Raw genomic sequence first — 21134 nt, 5'->3', positions numbered from 1 at the left:
CGATGGAAAATCTTCGTATTAAGTTTACCTTTCTATAAGTGCATTTCATACTGGTCTATCTCGAGTTCGCGAACGGTGACGTGACATTAGACGCATCACATACTGCTCTATCTCGAGAGAGACCAGTATGTGATGCACTTTAAATACGATATCGGGAAGTTAACTATTTCACATACAGAACTACAACTTAAGTGTAGTTTAAAGCAATATTGCATTTGTAAATATAATTCAAGATTCCACTTAAATAAATCTGTTAAGTATATGCTTTAATTTAAAACCAATTTCATGAAAATCCATAGTCTGATTAAATTATAGAAATTGCGATTTTCTAGAAATACGTATTTTTTCGAGATAGAAATACGTATTTTGGAAATAGGTATTTTGGAAGAGCTCCATAAAAAGAACTATAATACCAATTTTCGCAGAAAAGTAAAAAAATCAAGATAGACCAGTATGTGATGCACCCGACGATGTGAATGCATCAGATAGAGTTCATGAGCTCAAATGTATAGTAAGATGTTTATGATCAATATAAACAAAGAAGCCAAGTATCACCCTTGTGACTTCTAAATTGGTGACTTTTGTCCTCACAAACATTTAAATATAACACATATAGTGAAACTCTGAAAATATAAGTATGTATCATGAAATCCACAAAGGCAACAGCTATGTCAGAATTTCAACGTATATGCTCTCACATGGAATTCATAAGTTCTCTACCATATCATGAATATGTGATGTGATGACACTATGTCACTTTCGTAATACATTATAAGCATTATGATTCTGTTACAAAGCCTTGTATTTGAGCGAAATAAAAGGAAGTGAAACAAAATATCTCAAAATTATATTACATAAATATTATTCCGTTTTCACGTGATACGTATATATTGACATGTCAACTGAAGTAAATTTTTACTTAACCTGATGAACATGATGGTGGTTTATGCACATGCGTCGTGGGTATGGCTAGAAGTAAAAAGTGACAGCGTGCGCGCAATAGGCCTGTGTAGTGGCACCGCCAGGCGCTGTGGACCAGTACAAGCTTACCCATTTTCAGTTATGGCATGTGCTGGCGCTAAATGGATCCACGTCGCCTTTCTTGGATTTATACCTTCGGGATTATCGTACTAGCGCTATATAAATAGCCCAAAAATCTTGTACACGCATTCCATTTGTGTTTTTTGACCAAATGTCTAGTTTTCACTCTTTGAACAGAGTTATGGCCCACCCCTTCAGTTGGCGGGGTTCAATTACTACTTGTGGATTTAGACCTGTCTGTGATACGGTATAGGATAGTAAAAACAAAAGTTCCTAATTAATATCCTAGTTTAATCTCTAACTATTAGTACTAGTTCCATTCCAGTTACTTTGGAAGTTACGAAGCTGTGTATTTGTATTTCTAGCAAAATTCTGTGCAGCTGTCAGACATTCTCTAAACAAGCGCATTGTTGTTTGACGAAATATTGCGTTTCTAGCGTAATATATCATGACATTCAAAACACCATTAGAAACGTAAAGTAAATCTGCGATATAAACAAAAACAACAGGCAATTCTTTCCTTATATTTTCATAGCAAATACTTATACCCAAAGGAGTGTAGCACACTGCTAAGCATATCGTCATAAGGAAGAACGTTATAAACGATTTTCTTTGCGTTTTATCGTCCATTCTCGTTGCACGAGCCAAATCTGCTATTCGCTTAGCATGTAATCGAGCGATCAAAAATAATTGGACAAACAGAATCAGAGTGATAGTTATAAGGATGACAAACAAGCACATTTCAACAATTCCTATTATGTCCATTTTGTTGGTATCCTTTGGACCAAATACGCAAGTGTGAAATTCCGGTAAATAAGATGCAAACCTTCCCGGGAGAACTGCGGCAAGGGTTCCCATACTGCAAGAGACTATCCAGACTAAGAAGATAGTTGCGTAAGCTCGTGGCAAAGTCACCAAATGTGGATGATCAAAGGACCGTGTTACAGCTATGTAACGTTCCAAATTGAGAATCAGGAGAGATGTCATAGACGCAGTGATGAACACAATGTTGCAGATACTTTGCACATTGCATATAATCTCCCCGTACGGCCAACTACCTTGGATGATAGCGCCGATTGCAGGACCACATATGAAGATATCTATACAAAGGTCTGATATGGTCATGTTAACCATAAATGCCTTTGTCACAGGGTTCAGTTCTCTAACTCGACGAAGGACTACAAGGCACAGAGAATTGGCCAATAAGCTAGTCACAGCAATTGTAGACTTGAATAATAGAAGTACAAGAGGAGTTTCATAATGTTCTGGTTGTTTATTCTGAGTTGGGCTACTTTCCGCTAATGAAAATGGCGTCGTAATATCGGCGACATTCATAATGAGACATCTTTTAATATCCGTAAACAATGTGCATGCAACCCACAGAGTACAGGAGCTCAAATGTAAATTTATAATAGATGTTAAAGTCAAGCCAAGCGAAAGAAGCCAATTATTTACCTAAGTTAATCGTTTAAGCGAATCTTGCGACGTCAAAATTGGTGGCGTTTGTCTTGACAAACATTTTAGTAGCACACAGAGCAAAACTCTGGAAATATGTATCATGAAACCTAATCAGTTGGAGAATTACAAGGCAGCAGATATGTCAGGATTTCAACGTGTGTGCCGTCATATAAAATTCATATAATTTCCTCTACCATATCTAGAATTACAGCACCATGATTGTTTCAAGCGCATCATTTTCGATGTGATGACCCTTGTTCAGTATATAAGTATTGTGATTCTCTAATAAAGCATTGTATCTGCGTGGTTTTGAAACAAGGAAGTGAAACAAAATATCTCAAATTGGCATCACATAAATTTTATGTTTCCTTTAGTAAAAGGTCAGTTTCGATGTCGTTATTGCATTAGTTTTGGGCAGTTTAGCACATGTCGTTACCACATTTCTATAATGACTAAACAGCGGTACACAGCATTTCCCAGTATTTCCTTCAAGTCAATATTTCCCGGGTGGTATTTATGGTAAATACAGTATTTTTTGCCTTAGTTTTTACCACGAAACACAGAATGAATTTTGTTTAAAATACATCTCCAAATTTCTAACAAATTTACAGAACTAAACTGATAAAGAAATGGAAACCAATATATCAACAGCTATAATATTGACAATGATTCGGAAGTTGGGTCATTTGCAAACTCCTGGATTTAGTTTTGCATTTATATTGGTTAAATGGTTACATTTCCCCTTGTTGTAGCATATCTTTACGCTGTGCCCTCTATAGCTGATTGCATGTCCATGAGAAAACGTTCTTCATGAATTGTGGCTTACTGTTGTTCGGCCAACCCTGAAACCATTCCGGTTGATCTACTTCAGGCTTGATCCTGTTCAAAATAGTTTTCTGAATATCTTGACTTATTTATCCCGCGATAGTTCCCTGCTTGACTAACATCTCCTGACTTAGCAATTGGTGCTTAGTGCCTTTTTTTACTGTGTTGAGGACAGACCACTGGTCAGGCTTGCTAATTGTTGCAAAACTCCAACTCTATACCATCCAGATCACATCTCGTGGAATACCATCCTCTCAGCAACTCTTTCTTTCTACCAGTGCAGAATTTGCCTTTGCATATTCCTCCTGCCTAAAGGGTGCCACTTTGATGTTTAGATCCTTAGGCTTAGCCACCGGTACAACATCCTCACCTTCTTCAGCTATTTCTGGAGGGCTACCTAGAAGATCTTTAAAGGAGTGAACCAGTTGTAAATCCTTTCATTCTGTGTGTCTCCCTTCAGCTGTCCTTTCATTGATGCTTTCCTTCCACTTATTTCATTAATTATCTTCCAGCTTTGCCTATGTTTGCAGTTGTCATGCGCTTCCTCAACTGCTCTAAGCCTTTTACTTAGATCTTTTTCCTAAGTTTGCCTTGGCTTCCTTATGTTTTTTCAGTTGCATCCAACTGGTAGGCATCATAGGTTTCTCTGATGTCATATCTTGCTCTCATCATTCTGATATCGCTTGAAAGCCGCACCATCCTATTCTTCTTTTTAAGTGTTATAACCTTTTCTGCTGCTTCCCTGTTGGCTTTTCTGACTCTTTCATACCTGTAAGTAGCTGTTTCCTCCACTTCCTCCCAGAGTTAAAATCTGTTGTGTAGTTCAATAATATAACTCCTGAAGCTTGGAGTCCGAGCAGAGTGTTTTTCAGTCATGGTCCTTCCTTCTAGGTTGCTTCATGTTCTTTCTCAGGCTGAGTCTGATCCTTGATGTCACATTTCCATGATCTGATCCTACGCTTGAGAAGGTATTGTCTGCTTCGGCATTTAGAAGGCTGTTTCTCCACTTTTGGCGAAGAAGAATATTATAGTCCAGTTGGTATTTCGTCGGCAGAGTGCTACACTATCGTAAGTGCAGTTTGGACAGTTTTGCAGGAGGAGCATTTTTGTGTTTAGCGTAGCCGTTTGTTTCCAAATAGCCATAAAATGACATGGGAATGTAAAGCAATTTAATTTTAATAATATAAACTATATAAATGGTGTTAAAGTTAATAAATCGATGAATTATTTACTGATTTAGATGTCGTAAGTGCCACATACGATAGTGTTACACTCAAATAGAAATGAGTGTAGAGTGCAACACTATCGTATGTGCCACATACGATAGTGTTGCACTCAAATAGAAATAAGTGTAGAGTGCAACAATATCGTATGTGCCACATACGATAGTGTAGCATGCATTGCTTAATTAAGATATACATAATATCGGCTCAAATATCCAATATTTTGTCATTTTATGTTTGTTAACAAGTGTTAATTTATTTTGGCACATAATATTTACAATAGCAAGACACCTTTTGCCGTAATGTTATCTCTCAAGAATTATTACTGAATCTAAAACTAAAAACACCGGATTTATCGTCTCTATTACCAGTCATGGGAGCTATGAACTTAGTCAGCATGGCGACAACGCATACAGCCGTCAGCGTCACAGCCAGTGATGTGTTAGAGACTGTTTTGCACTTACGATGGTGTAGCATTCCGTGATTTTGTTGTTTAGGCCCAATAAAGTAGCGTATGTGGCACATACGATGGTCTTGCAGCAAATGAAAAACAAAATTAGCGTGCAAGACTATCGTAAGTGGCACATACGATAGTCTTGCATGCATTAATTAAAATTGCATTGCACTTACGATATTTTATTTTATTAATTAAAAATAATTAAGCAATTTTGAAACTTAAAACCTGGTTTAAAATGTGCGTTTTTGTATAGCCTTCCATAATTCGTCAAAATCTCATTTTGGCCAAAAATGTCACTTACGATAGTGTAGCACTCTGGCGACGATTTGTTTGACTATCCCCAAGTTATCATAGTGATTTTCTACTATCGGCGGGACAGTATGTAACAATAACAGTAGTTGCAGAGTTTCCTTGAAAGGTGGCAACCAATATTCTTTCTGTATGTGATACCACACCAGCCAATGAACATTTTACATTTGCTCTTGGCACTATTCCCACTCCCACTGTAGCTGCACCTGCTCTATTCCTGGTAGCTGATGTTGTGATAAAAGTCTGTGTCCCAGGATGTCCTCATATTGGACTGGTTCTTTTTGTACTATGCGGTGCTCTTGGATCCCCAGGATGTCGATGTTGTATTCTATCAAATTTGACAATCGCTCTACATCTGTTCTCTCGGAATAATATGTGTGGTCGCAAAACCTACATAATTGTTTGACATTGGAGTTTACCTTCTGACGGCTGTCCATTGGCCATAGCAAAAGAGATATTATCTGATCCACACCGCCCTTCACTCTTACCATCCCGTCTCCAAACGGATATGGCAAGTGGTACAGGTCTCAGGTCTCCCTGTTTGCGTTCACTGGCCGTGATATGAATATATCTGCCGGAGCAATACCGGGTACTCGAGACTGTCCGCCTGAGGTAGTGAGGTATCTCAACAATTTGACCCATAGTTGGAGCAAAGGTTGGTGTGTAACCAGAGCGTGTCCACGTGCCTGTGGGCCTGCGTACCACAGTTTTGGGGCCCTTTGGTGCTCCCAGATCCACTACGTCTGCCTGATATCGCAAGATGCAGGTACCGGTAGTGACCGCTAGGAGGCGACGAGGAGTCTTGGGTAAAGAGAAGCTAGGTACTGGCAGGAGAAAACTTACATAATTTGCTTCCCTTTTCGCCTTGCACAACAGAGAAGCGAGAAGAATAATAAAAGAGAAGCTAGGAGAATGTTAGAAGAGTAGAAAGCTAAGAATGAATGATTAGGAAACAGCAGCCAACTAGATATACAACTACAACTGCAACCACCTTAAATGAAAGCGTCCCTCGTATACAATAATTGCCTATTCAAATTTCAATAGATTCTATTAATTTTTGACTAGGTTATTTTGAGAGCGTATTTGCAGTAGAAAAGATAATTAGGTTTAATGATCCTCGTTTTTTTCATACGTTACACTGACGTTAATAATGGAATCTTAGTATGGATAATAACTGAATATTTGAAATAGATGAAATTAAGTAAAGTAGGAGCTATTGATTGTGGCGTTTCTATGGTGATAGTATCACAAGAATGGATACCCAGGTTAATGGTTGTAGATTTTTAAATTTTTCATAACTCACTCGTCAGCGAAACGCGAATACTCTTAAGCCAGTGAACTAGACTGTACTTTCTTACGTCAGAAGTTACACTAAATCTCATTGGCTACGTAAGCATAGCAAGTCATTACTCAACGATAGCAGTGACATCATTAGCATCGTTTTGAAAGACGTAAAATCTCTTGACTCCCAATGCTTGATAAATCTACAGCAACAAAGAAATAAATAAAAATTCTTTTATTACTAGTGGTTTATTATATAGGTATTCCTATCAAAGCACTTACCTTTAGATGCGCTTGTGACATATAGTTGGTGTTATACCGAATATTACGAGGCAGTTTAACAACAGATGTGGTTAGTGAGTGTCATATTATGGATTCATATTGATGGCTGTATATTATTGGTATTCTTGTAGCATAATGTGGCTCTATAACAGCACCTACAATGTCCCTGTGACTTTACTTGGTCTAAAAGCAACATGTGTAGCAATTATCACTGTCGCTAACCTCTTTGGAAATATCATATGCCTAATCGTCATAAGTCGTCTTCAAGAACTTCAAACTGTTACCAAAGTCTTTATGTCGTCAATGATTCTCTCTGACATCGGCAGAGGGTTGTTTCTCGGTGTGCCCGTTTTCGGCGCAACTCTTATTAATAGATGGCCATACGGAGAGTTTATTTGTCACATCTCTGGGGTGCTACTAGTACTTTTATCAGTGTCTGGATCAATTTCTCTACTCAACGTTAACATGGAACGATACATAGCTCTGTTTTATCCCTTACGGTATCAAGAACTTGTGACGCTATCTAGAGCCAAAGCAGCAACCGCTTTAGTATGGGTTTCGTCGGCCATATTCGCTACTTTCGATGGATTTTATCCAGGACGAACTAATTATTATTCACCAGGATTGCATACTTGTATATCAGGTCCAATTGATGATTCAATTGCGGATATATATGGAAGTGTATTGACAATACTATTCATATTAACACCTCTATTGGTAATGTTATTTTTCTTTATCCGTTCCTTTCTCCTCGCAAGGTGGCACGCACGTCAAATTGTGGCACTAGGAGGAGTTAACCTACATGGACGTCAGAATAAATCCGAAAGAAAAATGTTCATCACATTTGTTCTTATGACACTGTTTCTATTTCTCGGATATTTGCCATTAGCCGTCGCTTTTGTCTATGAAAATGTATTACGGAAAGAGGCTCCGATAGTTTACATTTACTGTGCCGAGTTGCTGGCATTTTCAAACAGTATTGCTAATGTAATTGTGTATAATGCCCGTAGTAAGGCTTTTCAAAACCAAGCACGTCAACTGTTTTGAAAAACATAACATTTTGTCATAAAATGATTGATATAATGTTAACTCATTTTAATGTTAAAGAATGTTTTTTCATTGTAAAACTGTTACATTTATCGTAAGAGATGAATATGCATGGTCATAACTTTAAAGTATCCTCTCTGGGAGGGTATTCTGTAGTTATACACCCAATATTACCCTCACCCCTTACTATAAAACCGTAACCGTTATCAACAACCCTAATCTAAACCCTAACCCAAACTCTAGACAATAACCATATAACCTTAAACCTCTATCCCAAATTTAAATTACTCACCCCTCACCACCAAAACACCAACCCATACACAAGCACCCCTACATATCCACTCACACCCAGACCTCTACACATTACAAATACACACCGGGGTGTGTTTGCCGCCAACAGTGCGTATTGCTATCTAACCGCGGACGTGTGTATCGTGTTTTCCTCGCCTAACCGTGGACTAAATATTTTTTATGATATGAAATGGAATTTTAGCCATCAACTGCTGACTGTTTTATTTTTTTTACACACGTGGTCCGCGGTTTTGAGCAAGTATCGCTCAAATGCATTTAGCATGTATTTCAGGTCTACTACAGTAGTTTGAGACCGTGTACTGTATTCGGTTGCATGCAAATCCGCAGTTTAGAGTGAACAATCTTGTGTGTGTCCTCGTTTGCAGGCAAACACCGACGCATATAGGTTAAATACCACTAATTATGTATTACACGGGTTTCAATGGGAAAATGCCTAATTTCGGATAGAATTTTCTCATATTCAGAACTCTCACAGTTCAATGCCACTAATATCAGGTGAAACTATATGATTTAGATGCCAAATGATCAAAAATTCAACATAATAGTTGACCTGAGACTTTTCTTGTTTTACCGCACTGAACCGTAAACACCTTAAAATGACAGTGCGCCCTCGAAGCTGAAAGTTACAATATGATAGGGCGAATATTTACTAAAAACCGAAGCCGTGCGTATGAATTTTGGTACTATTACAACAAAAATGTCATATAATGAGAGAAAATGTACCATTTTGAAGCATCAAACTCTAAAAAGCACTTTTTTGGCTATATAACTTGATCAATTTCAGCGATTTTAATGCAGTCTTTTCGAATGCCATGAAAACAAATAGTTACTCGTCGTATTTCAATGTATCGCCCAGGCCTATTAGTGGTATTTAACCTATACCCCCACACCCCACTCACCCATCCCATACACTCCCACAATGACACATACACCATACACTCCAATTATTTCAATATTAGCGGAGTTTTACTTCCCCGAGGACCGTTTAATGTCAAAAATGTAACTTTTTAGGAATTAGCTATATAATTTGTGTTATATAGTGGATTTAAAAAAAAACACCCTAAATTATTTAATATTCGAAGGACATTCCTCGTATTCAGAACGCAATTTGGTGTGTCTGAAGAGCTCTCAGGTCTCACAACAATACTATGCGAGACCTTAATGGCATAATGACTATTTATTTGCGTACGTCAGTAAATGTAATCTAAATGTAAACGGTAAAATCTAATTGAATAGATGAAACTGGGCTATTTGATCGTGGCGTTTCTATGGTGATTTTATCACAACAATGCATACATCTTGGAGGTTTATAGATTAGAACTGATTCCATGTCTCACTCGCTAGCGACATTAAACCTATGAACCATGCCATACTCTCCTACGCTTGAAGTAACATTTCATCTCATTGGTCCGGTAAGCATGCACGTCACTACTCAATCACAGTAACTGTTGACCCATTAGCAACGATATATGAAAGAATTGAAATCTATATACTCGTCTTAACACGTGACGTACTGTTAATCATGTCCATAAACCATATGCTATCAATTGATTCTGAATAAAAATCAAATTGTCTCAAAGTTCAGATTTTGTCTTTAAAATATTGCGTTTTATTAAATCTACAATGATCTGTGTAAAATCTACTTTCAAATTATAGAAAATAAGCTAAGATGCAATTGGGCTGCTTTTGAGATAACACTGAATTTAAATAGCAAAAAAAAAGCTACATTATCTTATTTACATGTCGTCGATAGTTGTCATTTTTTGTAGTTTTGAGAACAAAGTACAAAATGTATTCAAGCATGCATCAGTTACGCAATCACCTTAATTATTTCGGATTATGCTCTTTAATGTGTATCATTATAATTTATTCTTGTGCGAAAATTGGTGAATAAATATGATTAGATGCATGCTTGAACCATACGTTGTACTATGCGGTTCTCAAAATTACAAAAACTGACTTAGGCAATTAGCGTACACTAGTAGAAATTTAAAATGAGAATTCTTTCAAAGCGATGAGAATTGGGCACAACTATTATATGAAACTTTTTCATCCAAATGAATGAGAAATACTAATTACGTGTCAACAACCTGTCACAAGTGTTACATTTTCTCATTTAAAATATAGTGACAGGTGTTTGCACGCCAATAATATAGTAAACAAAAACAATTAAAATAATAGCATTGGGAAAGGCTTACAAACAAACAACTGATAAATGAACAGGATACGGCTTTTGATGAAGATTTGGCTAGTTTTCAAATAAATGTTGTATTTCAGAAACACCGAGCTATTGTTTTTAATGCTATTCAGGCTTGCAAACTTTTACACAACTGTGTTGCTTTTTATACAACCTTTTCCTTCTTTACAACGTTGGTGCAACCCTTTCGGCTCCAATACAATCGTGAAATTCTGCACAGCTTTAATTTTTTTGAACTTTTTTGTACGACTTTACAAGTTTGATGCAACTCTTTCGGCTCCTTTGCAATTGCAATTTTGTTACCACTAGTTACTGTCATTCCAGTTTATTTGAAAGTTACGAAGCTTTGTTATTTTCGTTGCCGCGAAATTCCGTGCAGCCGTTGTAGATCCTCGTAACACACGCTTTGCTGTTTGACGAAAAGTTGCATTTCTAGCGTAATATATCATAACATTTAAAACACTATTAGAAAAGAAAAGTAACTCAGTGATATAAACAAAAACTAGCGGCAGTTCTTTTCGTGTGAAATTTTCATAGCCAAAACTTAAAACCAACGGAGTGTAACATACTGTTAAGCAAATCGTCATGATGAAGAACGTTATGAAAGACTTTCGATGCGTTTTATTTTCTGTTCCCACAGCTCGAGACAATGCTGTTATTCGATTAGCATGAAATCGAGCTAGCAAATATAATCGAAAAAATAAAGTTAGAGTGATTGTTAATGGTACAATGATGAACAAGCACATGAGAACAGAACCTAATATATCAACTTTGGTGATATCTTTTGGTCCAGTTGTGCAGATGTGTAATGCCGGTGAGTAATACGCAATCCGTGCTGGGAGTACTGTGCTAAGTGTAATTATGCCAATGGTGAAGATCCACAGTAACACAATAGCTGCATAAGCTCGAGGTAATGTCATTAAATGTGGGTGCTCAAAGGACCGGGTTACAGCTAAGTAACGTTCCAAATTGAGAATCAGTAAAGATAGTATTGAGGTATCAAAGAGCACATTGCTACAAGCACTAAGGATTGTGCACATAAACTCCCCGTAAGGCCAACTATCGAGGACGATAGTACCGATTGCAGGACCACATATGACGATACCTATACAAAGGTCCGACAGGGTCATGTTAAACATTAATGCCTTTGTCACAGGATTCAGTTCTCTAACTCGGCGTAGAACTACAAGGCACAAAGAATTGGCGAATATATTGGTCAGAGTAATTGCTGTCATAAAAATACCTTTGAATATGATAAGTCCAAGAGGTGCGTTATAATGTTCTTGTTGCATATTCTGAGTAGAGCTACTTATCGTTAATGAAAATGGCGTCTTAATATCGGTGGCATTCATACTGATGTAACTTGTAATATCCGTAAACAATGTAAATGCACACGAGGCGGCAGACACCAGGCATAGTAAAATCCTATATTAAAGTATTCTGGTTAAGCGACTCCTGCAACCTCCACATTGGTATCGTTTCTCAGCACAAAAAGCAAAGTTCTGAAAAAAAAATGTAGCAACGTATCTAATGAGTTATATTAGGATTTCAACGTATGGCCTAGGATATCCGCTACCCATAACACACATTTATATAAAGGTTGATTTAAAATATTTTGATATAATGCCACTTGTGTTACATACAGTCTATATGGTTTTCCTATACAAGGAAACGAAACAAAATGAAATGAAAATGAAATTGAAAATGAAATCACATAAATTATTTTTCACGTGATATGTACAGACGGTAAAAGAATTAATATACTGGTAATGTTCACCCATGCATGATGCAGTCATGTCTACAGTGGAATTCATCGCGACCTTTGCAGGACTTAAACCCCATTAAAAGCTATTAAACCAAGATAACACTCATTCAAACAGCTCAACTGATTAAATCGGATCTTCTCTGGTTGTGCACATGTGTCTGTTTTATATGTGCGGTACCGCTATGAGGTGCTATAATACAGCTTCAGTTGGGTAACTGATTATAAAGGAAAGGCAAGGAAACAATGGTATGTGGACCTTTGTTCACGAAATGAGACAATGGCCTGCTTTTTGTTAACTAGCATTCTTGAAAATGAGCAACATAATGATTGTGGACTTAACACGGTTTGGAAATAATTTCTTCAGATTTTTGGTGTTATCTGTCGTGTACATATCCTTCCTAAAACACAGAAGTGCGACTATTTCCAAACACCTAAATTAGCTAAAAATTTAGGACATGTTACAAAACTATATTTTCTAGAATTTCATAGAATAGTTTAAATGTAGCTTGTACCGTTTTTTTTGTGGCATCCTTCAGAACGGAGCGGCCCGTTACCAATATAGCTCAATATTTTCGGTCAAATCTCCATTCAATTAACACGGGGAGTTGGCTAGCTATGAGCTAGCTATGCTTTGCCCTCACTCATATTCTACGAAAGTGCGACTATTTCTGAACTTCTAACCTAGCTGTAATTTTAGGTCATGTTAGAGAAATATATTTGCTAGAAGTTTGGAGAATAGTTTAAATATTGGCCGGTTATTTTTCACACAGTGATGTTAACTAGGCAAACGCAATATACTTCTAACATACACTATTTGTAAAGGTCGCGCGTCAATGGTGAGAGCACTGTGTATTGTGTATAGGAAAACGGACAGTAACTGCAGTATGGTATATATTATGTTATAACAAGCAGCCACTACGTGTACCCTTTAGCTCTGATTTAAGACCTCATTTGTTGAGCTTGAAATCGGTTGAGAATTAAAGAAACAATAATCTAAAACCCAAGGAAGAAACGAAATCAAAAATTTTTGATGCACCTAATTATTACATATCTGTCTTTGTTTAGGATATACAGGGGCAAAAAGTAACTGGTATCTTAACTGTTTTGCGGTCTATATAAATTTAATTGACATATGACATGGAGTAACTTTTAAAACAAAAGCATTTATTTAGATTATGTTTATACGAGGGTCGGTCAGTATGTAATGTAAGTTGAACTTTGACCGCATATATTGAATATTTTGATGGAATTTCTTTATGGTCACATAAAGACTGTACCTTTGTCTTTCAAACTACATATCTATTCGCCGCAGAAGTAATGTAATAATCAGATTAACTACCATAGCAATGATGCAAATTTTTAATATATCGCTCTACGCTACAACGTTCACGCGGTATAATGCCCAATTTTATTATGGCAATGGTCCAAATGCATCTACGCAATGAACATCATTCATCATTTTATTACGTAATATCATTTTGGTATGACCAAAATAATATCCTCCATTTGGGGGCTATGTCATCATTTTAGAATATTAGGAATAATGAAATTTTGAGCTTCGATTTATTTTTATTTTCTATGTACTATACAGGGTTACCGTCAAGTGATTAAAACACAATTTTACCTCAGACATTGTATCTACTTCCTCCATATTTTGGATGTCAGAAATAGGAATCTGTGAATTATCACCCTCCCTAAAGGTTTTAAAAAAATCTGACTCTGGATAACAAAGTTATAAACAAAGAAGTCGACAAGTATATATCTTTGTTAAGCTTGCCGACATGTTTAGGAAATACTCTTATCAGCACGCACGGCAATATCTATCCCGGGATATAAACTCTAACATGAAATGCCTATGATGTCCTTTATATATTTACTGTGATGCTATTTGTTCAGCTTCAAGTGCCGTAATGTCATGCGTGGTTTTGCAATACGTTCAAGGAAATGAAATAAAATCGTTCATAACTGCGTCAAATAAATTCTGTTTTCACGTGATATTTATCATAATTATACAGTATATTAATTAACATATGACATGAAGTAAGTTTTAAAAAGACCCCTTCTAAGAAGCGGACAAATTGGAATCGTGGGATTCCCTGTGGGTACAGATCAATTAAAGTTATATATATATATATATATATATAAACCAGTGTATCATTCGACCAGTCTATGTTTATGGTCGTTAGTACTTTGTCATTATTGTGCACTTACGACACCCTTGCACTCAGCGGACGACATGACGGAAGAAAAATTAATTCCAGTTACCTAATAACGGAAGTTCAAACACATCTGCAGAAATGAAGTTTGCTGCCCAGGTTTTGTTGTTATTAGATAATTTTCATAATGCAATTCTTTCCAATTAAAAAGAAAACAAACAGGTAATTTGAAAATATTGTGTTTCAGTTTTAATATTTTTTCTCATGGAAACAGGTTAAGCAACATTGAATAACTTGTGCAACTGAGACGTTTACTTTGGAGTTAACCATCACTTGTGATGTAGTAACGTTATTATTTCAATGTAATACATAGGGCGTCGAAAGTGGTATCAGTTCTTTCACTTTGTAATACCGTGTTAGTTTAAGTAACCGATGCAACAACATAACACATGCAATTTGATCATTTTCTCTTTTCCTGGAAATGGAATAAATATAGATGAGTTTAAGTCACTTTTTCCCGGGTTTACACGCTCATACAATAAACTATTTTTTATGAAAAAGTGACGAACGTCAGAGAATGATCTTTCTGTAAAAGCACACTGTATATAAACTCCTCAACGAAAGTTTGGAAAGTTTTTTCAAGCATCTGTATCTCCAATTATTTGAGACATATTCATATCGTGTTGCATATCACTGGATAGCTACAATACTCCCCTGTACAATGACACCCCATTTGAAACAACAACATTTTTCACGGCTGAGTACACGCCTTGTGAATGTAGTGGGGTCTCAAAATGAATTTGCCAAATTGACCATTATTCTGTGCTCAAACAAAGCTAGCCACTAACCTCAATAGCGGGTGGAAAAACCACAGGCAGCCACAATAGTCAGGCACCTTCTCCTCATGCTGCTTACCGACCTGGTTACACGTTACTGTGGGATGGAATTCCATTCTTCCACAAGGATTCGTCGCAGGTCATTCAATGTGGTTGCCTATGGGCTTCTTTGGCACGCACAGCACGATCAAGCTGGTCCCACAAGTGTTCAATCGGGTTGAGGTCTGGCCCCCGGGTCTGTCCTGATGGCAGGCCATTTTGACTCTACTCCCATATTCTGTAGGTAGCCGTTGACTACTGTGGCTATCTGGGGCGAGCGATGTCATCTTGGAGGGTTGCATTAGGTCCCAGATTGTGAAGTTATGGGATTGTAGCTTGCTGCACAGAATAATGGTCAATTTGGCAAATTCATTTTGAGACCCCACTACATTCACAAGGCGTGTACTCAGCCGTGAAAAATGTTGTTGTTTCAAATGGGGTGTCATTGTAAAGGGGAGTATTGTAGCTATCCAGTGATATGCAACACGATATGAATATGTTACAAATAATTGGAGATACAGATGCTTGAAAAAACTTTCCAAACTTTTGTTGAGGAGTTTATGTACATCTAATAATTCATTATATAGCTCGAGTTGATTTTCTTTACCAACATTTCATTTTTATCCAGAGTAAAAAGACGAGTTTTACTACCAAGACCCTGTTCAGCACTTACTGCTTCAAATTACAACAATTGCAGATGACACTGTATGCTTAGCTCTCTTCACGCGGGTGTCGACTACAGACGACATATTTCATTTTTTTTTAATTCAAAAATTTCTGAAATTTGCGTGACCATTTTTGGAATCAGTATGAAAATTGCATTAAAATGAGTACAAACAAGCCTAGTATTGGTTGAGTAGTTCTTAAGATAGCTCTTGATATTTTGAGAAAAAAAATTCAAAACTTGAACTTTTCCGTTGAAGCGCACGGCTAGCACGCAGAGCTTAATATTATAATGCTAAACATTGTAATTAGAGCAACATAAGAAAATCTATACAATTCCATGGGTTTATCACATAGTGATGTATTGTGATTTTTTTGTAATTCTGGAATTTTTGCATTTGGATTTGGATTTGGAAGATACCTTCTCTTAAATAACAGTATTGCAAACCACCAGCATACATAACTCGATGTAGAGAGTCTTTCCTATTCAGAGGAAATATTGCAATTACACACCTTATTGCCTTTTAACAATAACCATTGACACTAGCACATATCAGAGAAGATGTAAGAAAAGGATGGAGAACAGAATTATATCCTTGAGATAATCCCGTAGGTAATCCTATTGCACCTATCATAGTCCTTTATTCTCAAGTGGTGGGTTAACCAACAATTAACAACGAGAGGAAATTCCTGAACCTAGTTCAGTTGGGGATGATTTGAAGTGACCGCCAATTATGACCATTTGATATTTAATACCAACAATTTGAAAAAAAAAAGAAATAATGTAGTGTCAAAATAATGTACCCTTTTACGGAAGGAGCAAAGTTTAACAAGTTATAACTCCGCTTATTTATTTATTTATTTATTTATTTATTTATTTATTTATTTATTTATTTTTGTTTATTTATGTAAATAATTTGATATATTTGAAAGAGGTATTTGAGCAATTGAAATTTTGATTTTATAATCATATGGGGTCATTTTGAACCCCCATCCCCACCCCTCCCAAATTGCCAAACGCACAAAACCTATGAGTTTGCATCATACATGTCATCATCATAAAAAAAACCATTCTATGTAAACCTGACGCCGCCGGCAGCCTATATTAATTTACTAGTCAACATTTGCATAGGAACCGCATAGATTGGAGATTATATACGTATTTATTAGTAATAGACAAGTAATATATATATATCGTGTGTTTGCGATTTATTCCGTAATCAATAAGTATGATGAACAAACGCATTTCTGGCAGAAGCACTCACAGCGTAGTGGTATTCGATCTCGACTGTTAATCAAAAGGTTGTGGGTTCGAACCCTGGTAGAATTTTAATTGGAATAAATTTGTTTTTCTTTTGTTAAGTAAGAGGTAATAATTATGGCAATAAATCCGCCGTATAAAACTGAACACAGCTCAACCCAGCCTCATAGGCCTATATCATGTAAATGTATTATGTGATGCAAATGTTGACTAGGAAAAAAAATATCGCACGCCGGCAACTAGACTACTATACAAAAAAATAGTATCACATCTTTCCTGCTCAATCAATATATTATAATACTTGCAAATAGATCATAGTTTACTAATCTAATCCTGTAATAGAGACCTGTTATATCACCTTTACATGGTTTATGTTATGGTAGGGATTAGTGTCCGATCTCTGTAATGTAATGTAAATGAAGCATATTGATATGCAGGAAGAATCGATCAGGGTGCTATCTATTAAGGAAAGATAAACACTATTCAAAATATCAATAGACAAGAAGAAAGGGATGTAGAGATTTGTAACTGAGTCATGCATGATTTAACAGAAGGTTCTTTCCAAAACCCAAACGTAATGGGTACTATGTTTTAAATATTATTCTCTTCAATGACGCCAAGTCCCAAAGCTGAAAATTAAGTAATATTAATTGGTATTTAAATAATTAAATTGGCATTTGGTTCAAAATGTTCTACCACCAGACCTGGGCGTGACTACCCGAGAACACAACAATTTTTGGGTTGGAAAAGTTTTTGTTTTTACTGGGAAAGTCAACTATTTTTGCTGGAAATTGTGATACCAAAATCTCAATTGTGCCAAAAGATGAGTTGCGGCAGTGTTGCGCTGAGAACTGGATATAAGACAAATTTAATGCACACACGATGAAATATGTGATCGTCTAGTGCAAGAGCAAATTTATTTGTATCCTATCATGACAACACTTGTTGTGCAGTTTTAAATACCGTATATGAAACAATATTTGCTGTTTTAAAACAAACTTTGTCAGAACAATATAAGAGTCACGTTGAGCGATGCTTTGCGGAATTCCAAATGTGGAATTAACTATTTTGCCTGCAAACATGCCTGAACCGTATTCAAACATCGATGAATTAGAATTTTACACCTAAGAATATCAAAATGGAAGAATCTTTTACACAACAATATAAGCTTCTCAAATGTCTCATTATTCCCTTCACGAAATGCTATAACTTTCTTATAACTTCACTGAAGTGCTCGTCTCTATTGAGTTGGCATTAGAGGCCAAACTCCGCTGAATAAACTTTGTTGTGGTCTGTTTTACTTTCCCAGAGCTATATATATATTATAACGATACCTATTTGCACCTGGGTGGAGAGAGACAGGCAATAAAAGTTAAGGGGCCTTGTCTAGCCACATAATACGATAGCACTACCACCGGGACACGAACCCACAAACCACCAACTTTGTTCCAGGACCCATACTGCTATTCCACAGCGCCCGTCTTGCGTCAAAACTGCCTAAGAAATAACAGGGTATATAGATTGAAAATGTTTTCACATTTGTATTGTTTGTCACCTGCTGTTAATCTACGCAAAATCTTACAATGCTTTTTAGTTTTTATAACTTGTCATCCGAATTAAAAACGGACTTTGTGCTTGCTGGTAGCAGTACAAAGTAAGAAGAAAGTATGACAGTTGTGTGTAAATGCTGCATTTGTACGTCGGGAGCTGGCTGATACCAAAACAACATCTTAAAGCTACAGTTTATAATTTGTACAATTCAATTTTTATAGTAACAGGTGTTTTTTAACGCAATGTTGTGCGTGGCTTTTCAAGCTTTGCAGACCTTTACATAACTTTGTGTGCATTTTCATAACCTCTTCCCCTTTGTAACAAAATGGTTTTTGTTAGCACTAATCACTGCCATTCCAGTTTCTTTTGAAGTTCCGAAACTTGGTTATTTTCGTGGTAACAAAATTCCGTGCAGCTGTTAGAGATCTTCCTAGCATATGTTTAGCTGTGCGGCCAAAAATTGCGTTTCTAGCGTAATATATCATCACATTCAAAACAGTATTAGAACTTAGAAGTAATTCAGCGATATAAACAAAGGCCAGCGGTAGATCATCCATCGAAAAGCTAAATATGTAACGAAAGGAGTGTAACATACTGTCAAGCATACCGTCATCATGAAGAACGTTATAAATGATTTAAGTTGCGTTTTATTGTCCCTCCCCGTCGCGCGAGCCAAATCTGATATTCTCTTAGCATGGAATCGAGTGATTAAATATAATCGGACAAACAGATACAGTGTAATTGTTAATGGTAAAATGAGGATCAAAAATGTAAAGGGAAACCCGAGTATGTCTCTATGGTTTGAATATCGTGGACCATAAATACACGTGTGCAATGCCGGTGAGTAATTAGACATCCTCTTTGGGAGAACGGTGCAGAGAGTGCCCCCGCAAAATGGAAAAGATCCATAGTGCTAAGATAGCTACGTAAGCTCGAGGTAAAGTTATCAAACGTGGATGATCAAATGGTCGGGTCATGATGCAGTCATGTCTACAGTAGAATTCATCTCGACCTTTGCAGGACTTAACCCCATTAAAAGCTATTAAACCAAGATAACACTCATTGAAACAGCTCAACTGATTAAATCGGATCTTCTCTGGTTGTGCACAAGTGACTGTTTTCATGTGCGATATCGCAATAAAGATGGTATTCATAGCTTCAGTTGGGTAACCGATTATAAAGGAAACGAAAGGAAACAATGTTATGTGTGGCTTTGTTCACGAAATCAGACAATGTCGTGCTTTTTGTAAACCAGCATTCTTGAAAATGAGCAACATAATGATTTTTGACTTAACACGGTTTAGAAATAATTTCTTCATATTTTTGGTGTTATCTGTCGTTTACATATCCTTCCTAAAACACCAAAGTACGAGTATTTCCAAACATCTAAATTTGCTAAAAATTTAGGACATGTTACAAAACTATATTGTCTAGAATTTTAGAAGAGTACTTTTAATATTGGCCGGTTATTTTTCACACAGCGACGTTAACTAGGCAATGTACTATTACCTATAACATTAACTAAAACACCAAAGTACGAATATTTCCAAACATCTAAATTAGCTAAAATTTAGGACATGTTAAAAACTATATTTTCTAGAACTTTAGAAGAGTACTTTTAATATTGGCCGGTTATTTTTCACACAGCGACGTTAACTAGTCATATCCCCATACTGTTAACGTAGGGCTATTTGTAAAGGTCACGCGTCAATGGGAAAGAGCACTGTGTATTGTGTATAGGAAAACGGACAGTAACTGCAGTATGTTATAGCTAGGTAACGCTCCACGTTGACAAAGAGGAGAGATATCGTAGATGTAGAGACTAACATAAAGTTGCAAATACTTTGAGCGATGCATAGAATATCCCCGTAAGGCCAGCTACCACGTATGATGGCACCGAGTGAAGGTCTGACAGGGTCATGTTAAACATGAATGCCTTTGTCACAGGGTTCAGTTCTGTAACTCGACGTATAACTACAAGGCACAGAGAATTGGCGAATATGTTGATCAGAGTAATTGAAGCCATGAAAATTCCTTTGAATATTAAAAGTCCAAGAGGAGCTTCATGATGCCCTGGTTGCGTAGTCTGAGCCGGGCTACACTCCGTTGATGTAAATGCCGTTTTAATGTCGGTAGCATTCATACTGATGAAACGTAAGTTACAATAAAAAAATAAACTAAGTGTGTATGTCTTTGTTAAGCACCCCTTCTTGCAACCTCACAATTGACGAAATGTGTCATTCGGAAATATTTTATCATCAAAGAGAGCAAAATGCTGATTATTACGCAGTATGAAATCTACCCAGTTGGCAAGAAAGCAACAGCTACACCAGGATTTTTAACATACGTTTTCTCACATGAAATACGTATGATTTTGACGTTTCTGCTATGATGCCTCTTGTTCAGCAGCCTCGTAACACGCAAATATTGT

General features: G+C 36.6%; 2 protein-coding genes across 2 annotated transcripts; both read right to left on the bottom strand.

The window, feature by feature from the left end:
* Positions 1 to 699: 699 nt before the first annotated feature.
* On the bottom strand, positions 700 to 2744 carry LOC140172202 (histamine H2 receptor-like). The gene has a single exon (XM_072195520.1). The coding sequence runs from the start codon at positions 2374 to 2376 to the stop codon at positions 1339 to 1341; it is 1038 nt and encodes a 345-aa protein (XP_072051621.1). The 5' UTR covers positions 2377 to 2744; the 3' UTR covers positions 700 to 1338.
* Positions 2745 to 10181: 7437 nt separating this feature from the next.
* Positions 10182 to 11910, bottom strand: LOC140172201 (histamine H2 receptor-like). The gene has a single exon (XM_072195519.1). It carries the CDS (start codon positions 11782 to 11784, stop codon positions 10738 to 10740), a length of 1047 nt encoding a protein of 348 aa, XP_072051620.1. The 5' UTR covers positions 11785 to 11910; the 3' UTR covers positions 10182 to 10737.
* Between the last annotated feature and the right edge of the window lie 9224 nt (positions 11911 to 21134).

This window comes from Amphiura filiformis, chromosome 15 (assembly GCF_039555335.1).
Source record: "Amphiura filiformis chromosome 15, Afil_fr2py, whole genome shotgun sequence".
Lineage (NCBI taxonomy): Eukaryota > Metazoa > Echinodermata > Ophiuroidea > Amphilepidida > Amphiuridae > Amphiura > Amphiura filiformis.
Note: the sequence above shows the minus strand (reverse complement) of the source record. Positions and strands in the feature narration are given on the sequence as shown.

Excerpts from the sequence above, each read along its gene's own strand:
- LOC140172201 (XM_072195519.1), bottom strand. The coding sequence starts at position 11,784 with ATGAATGCCACCGATATTAAGACGCCATTTTCATTAACGATAAGTAGC.
- LOC140172202 (XM_072195520.1), bottom strand. The coding sequence starts at position 2,376 with ATGAATGTCGCCGATATTACGACGCCATTTTCATTAGCGGAAAGTAGC.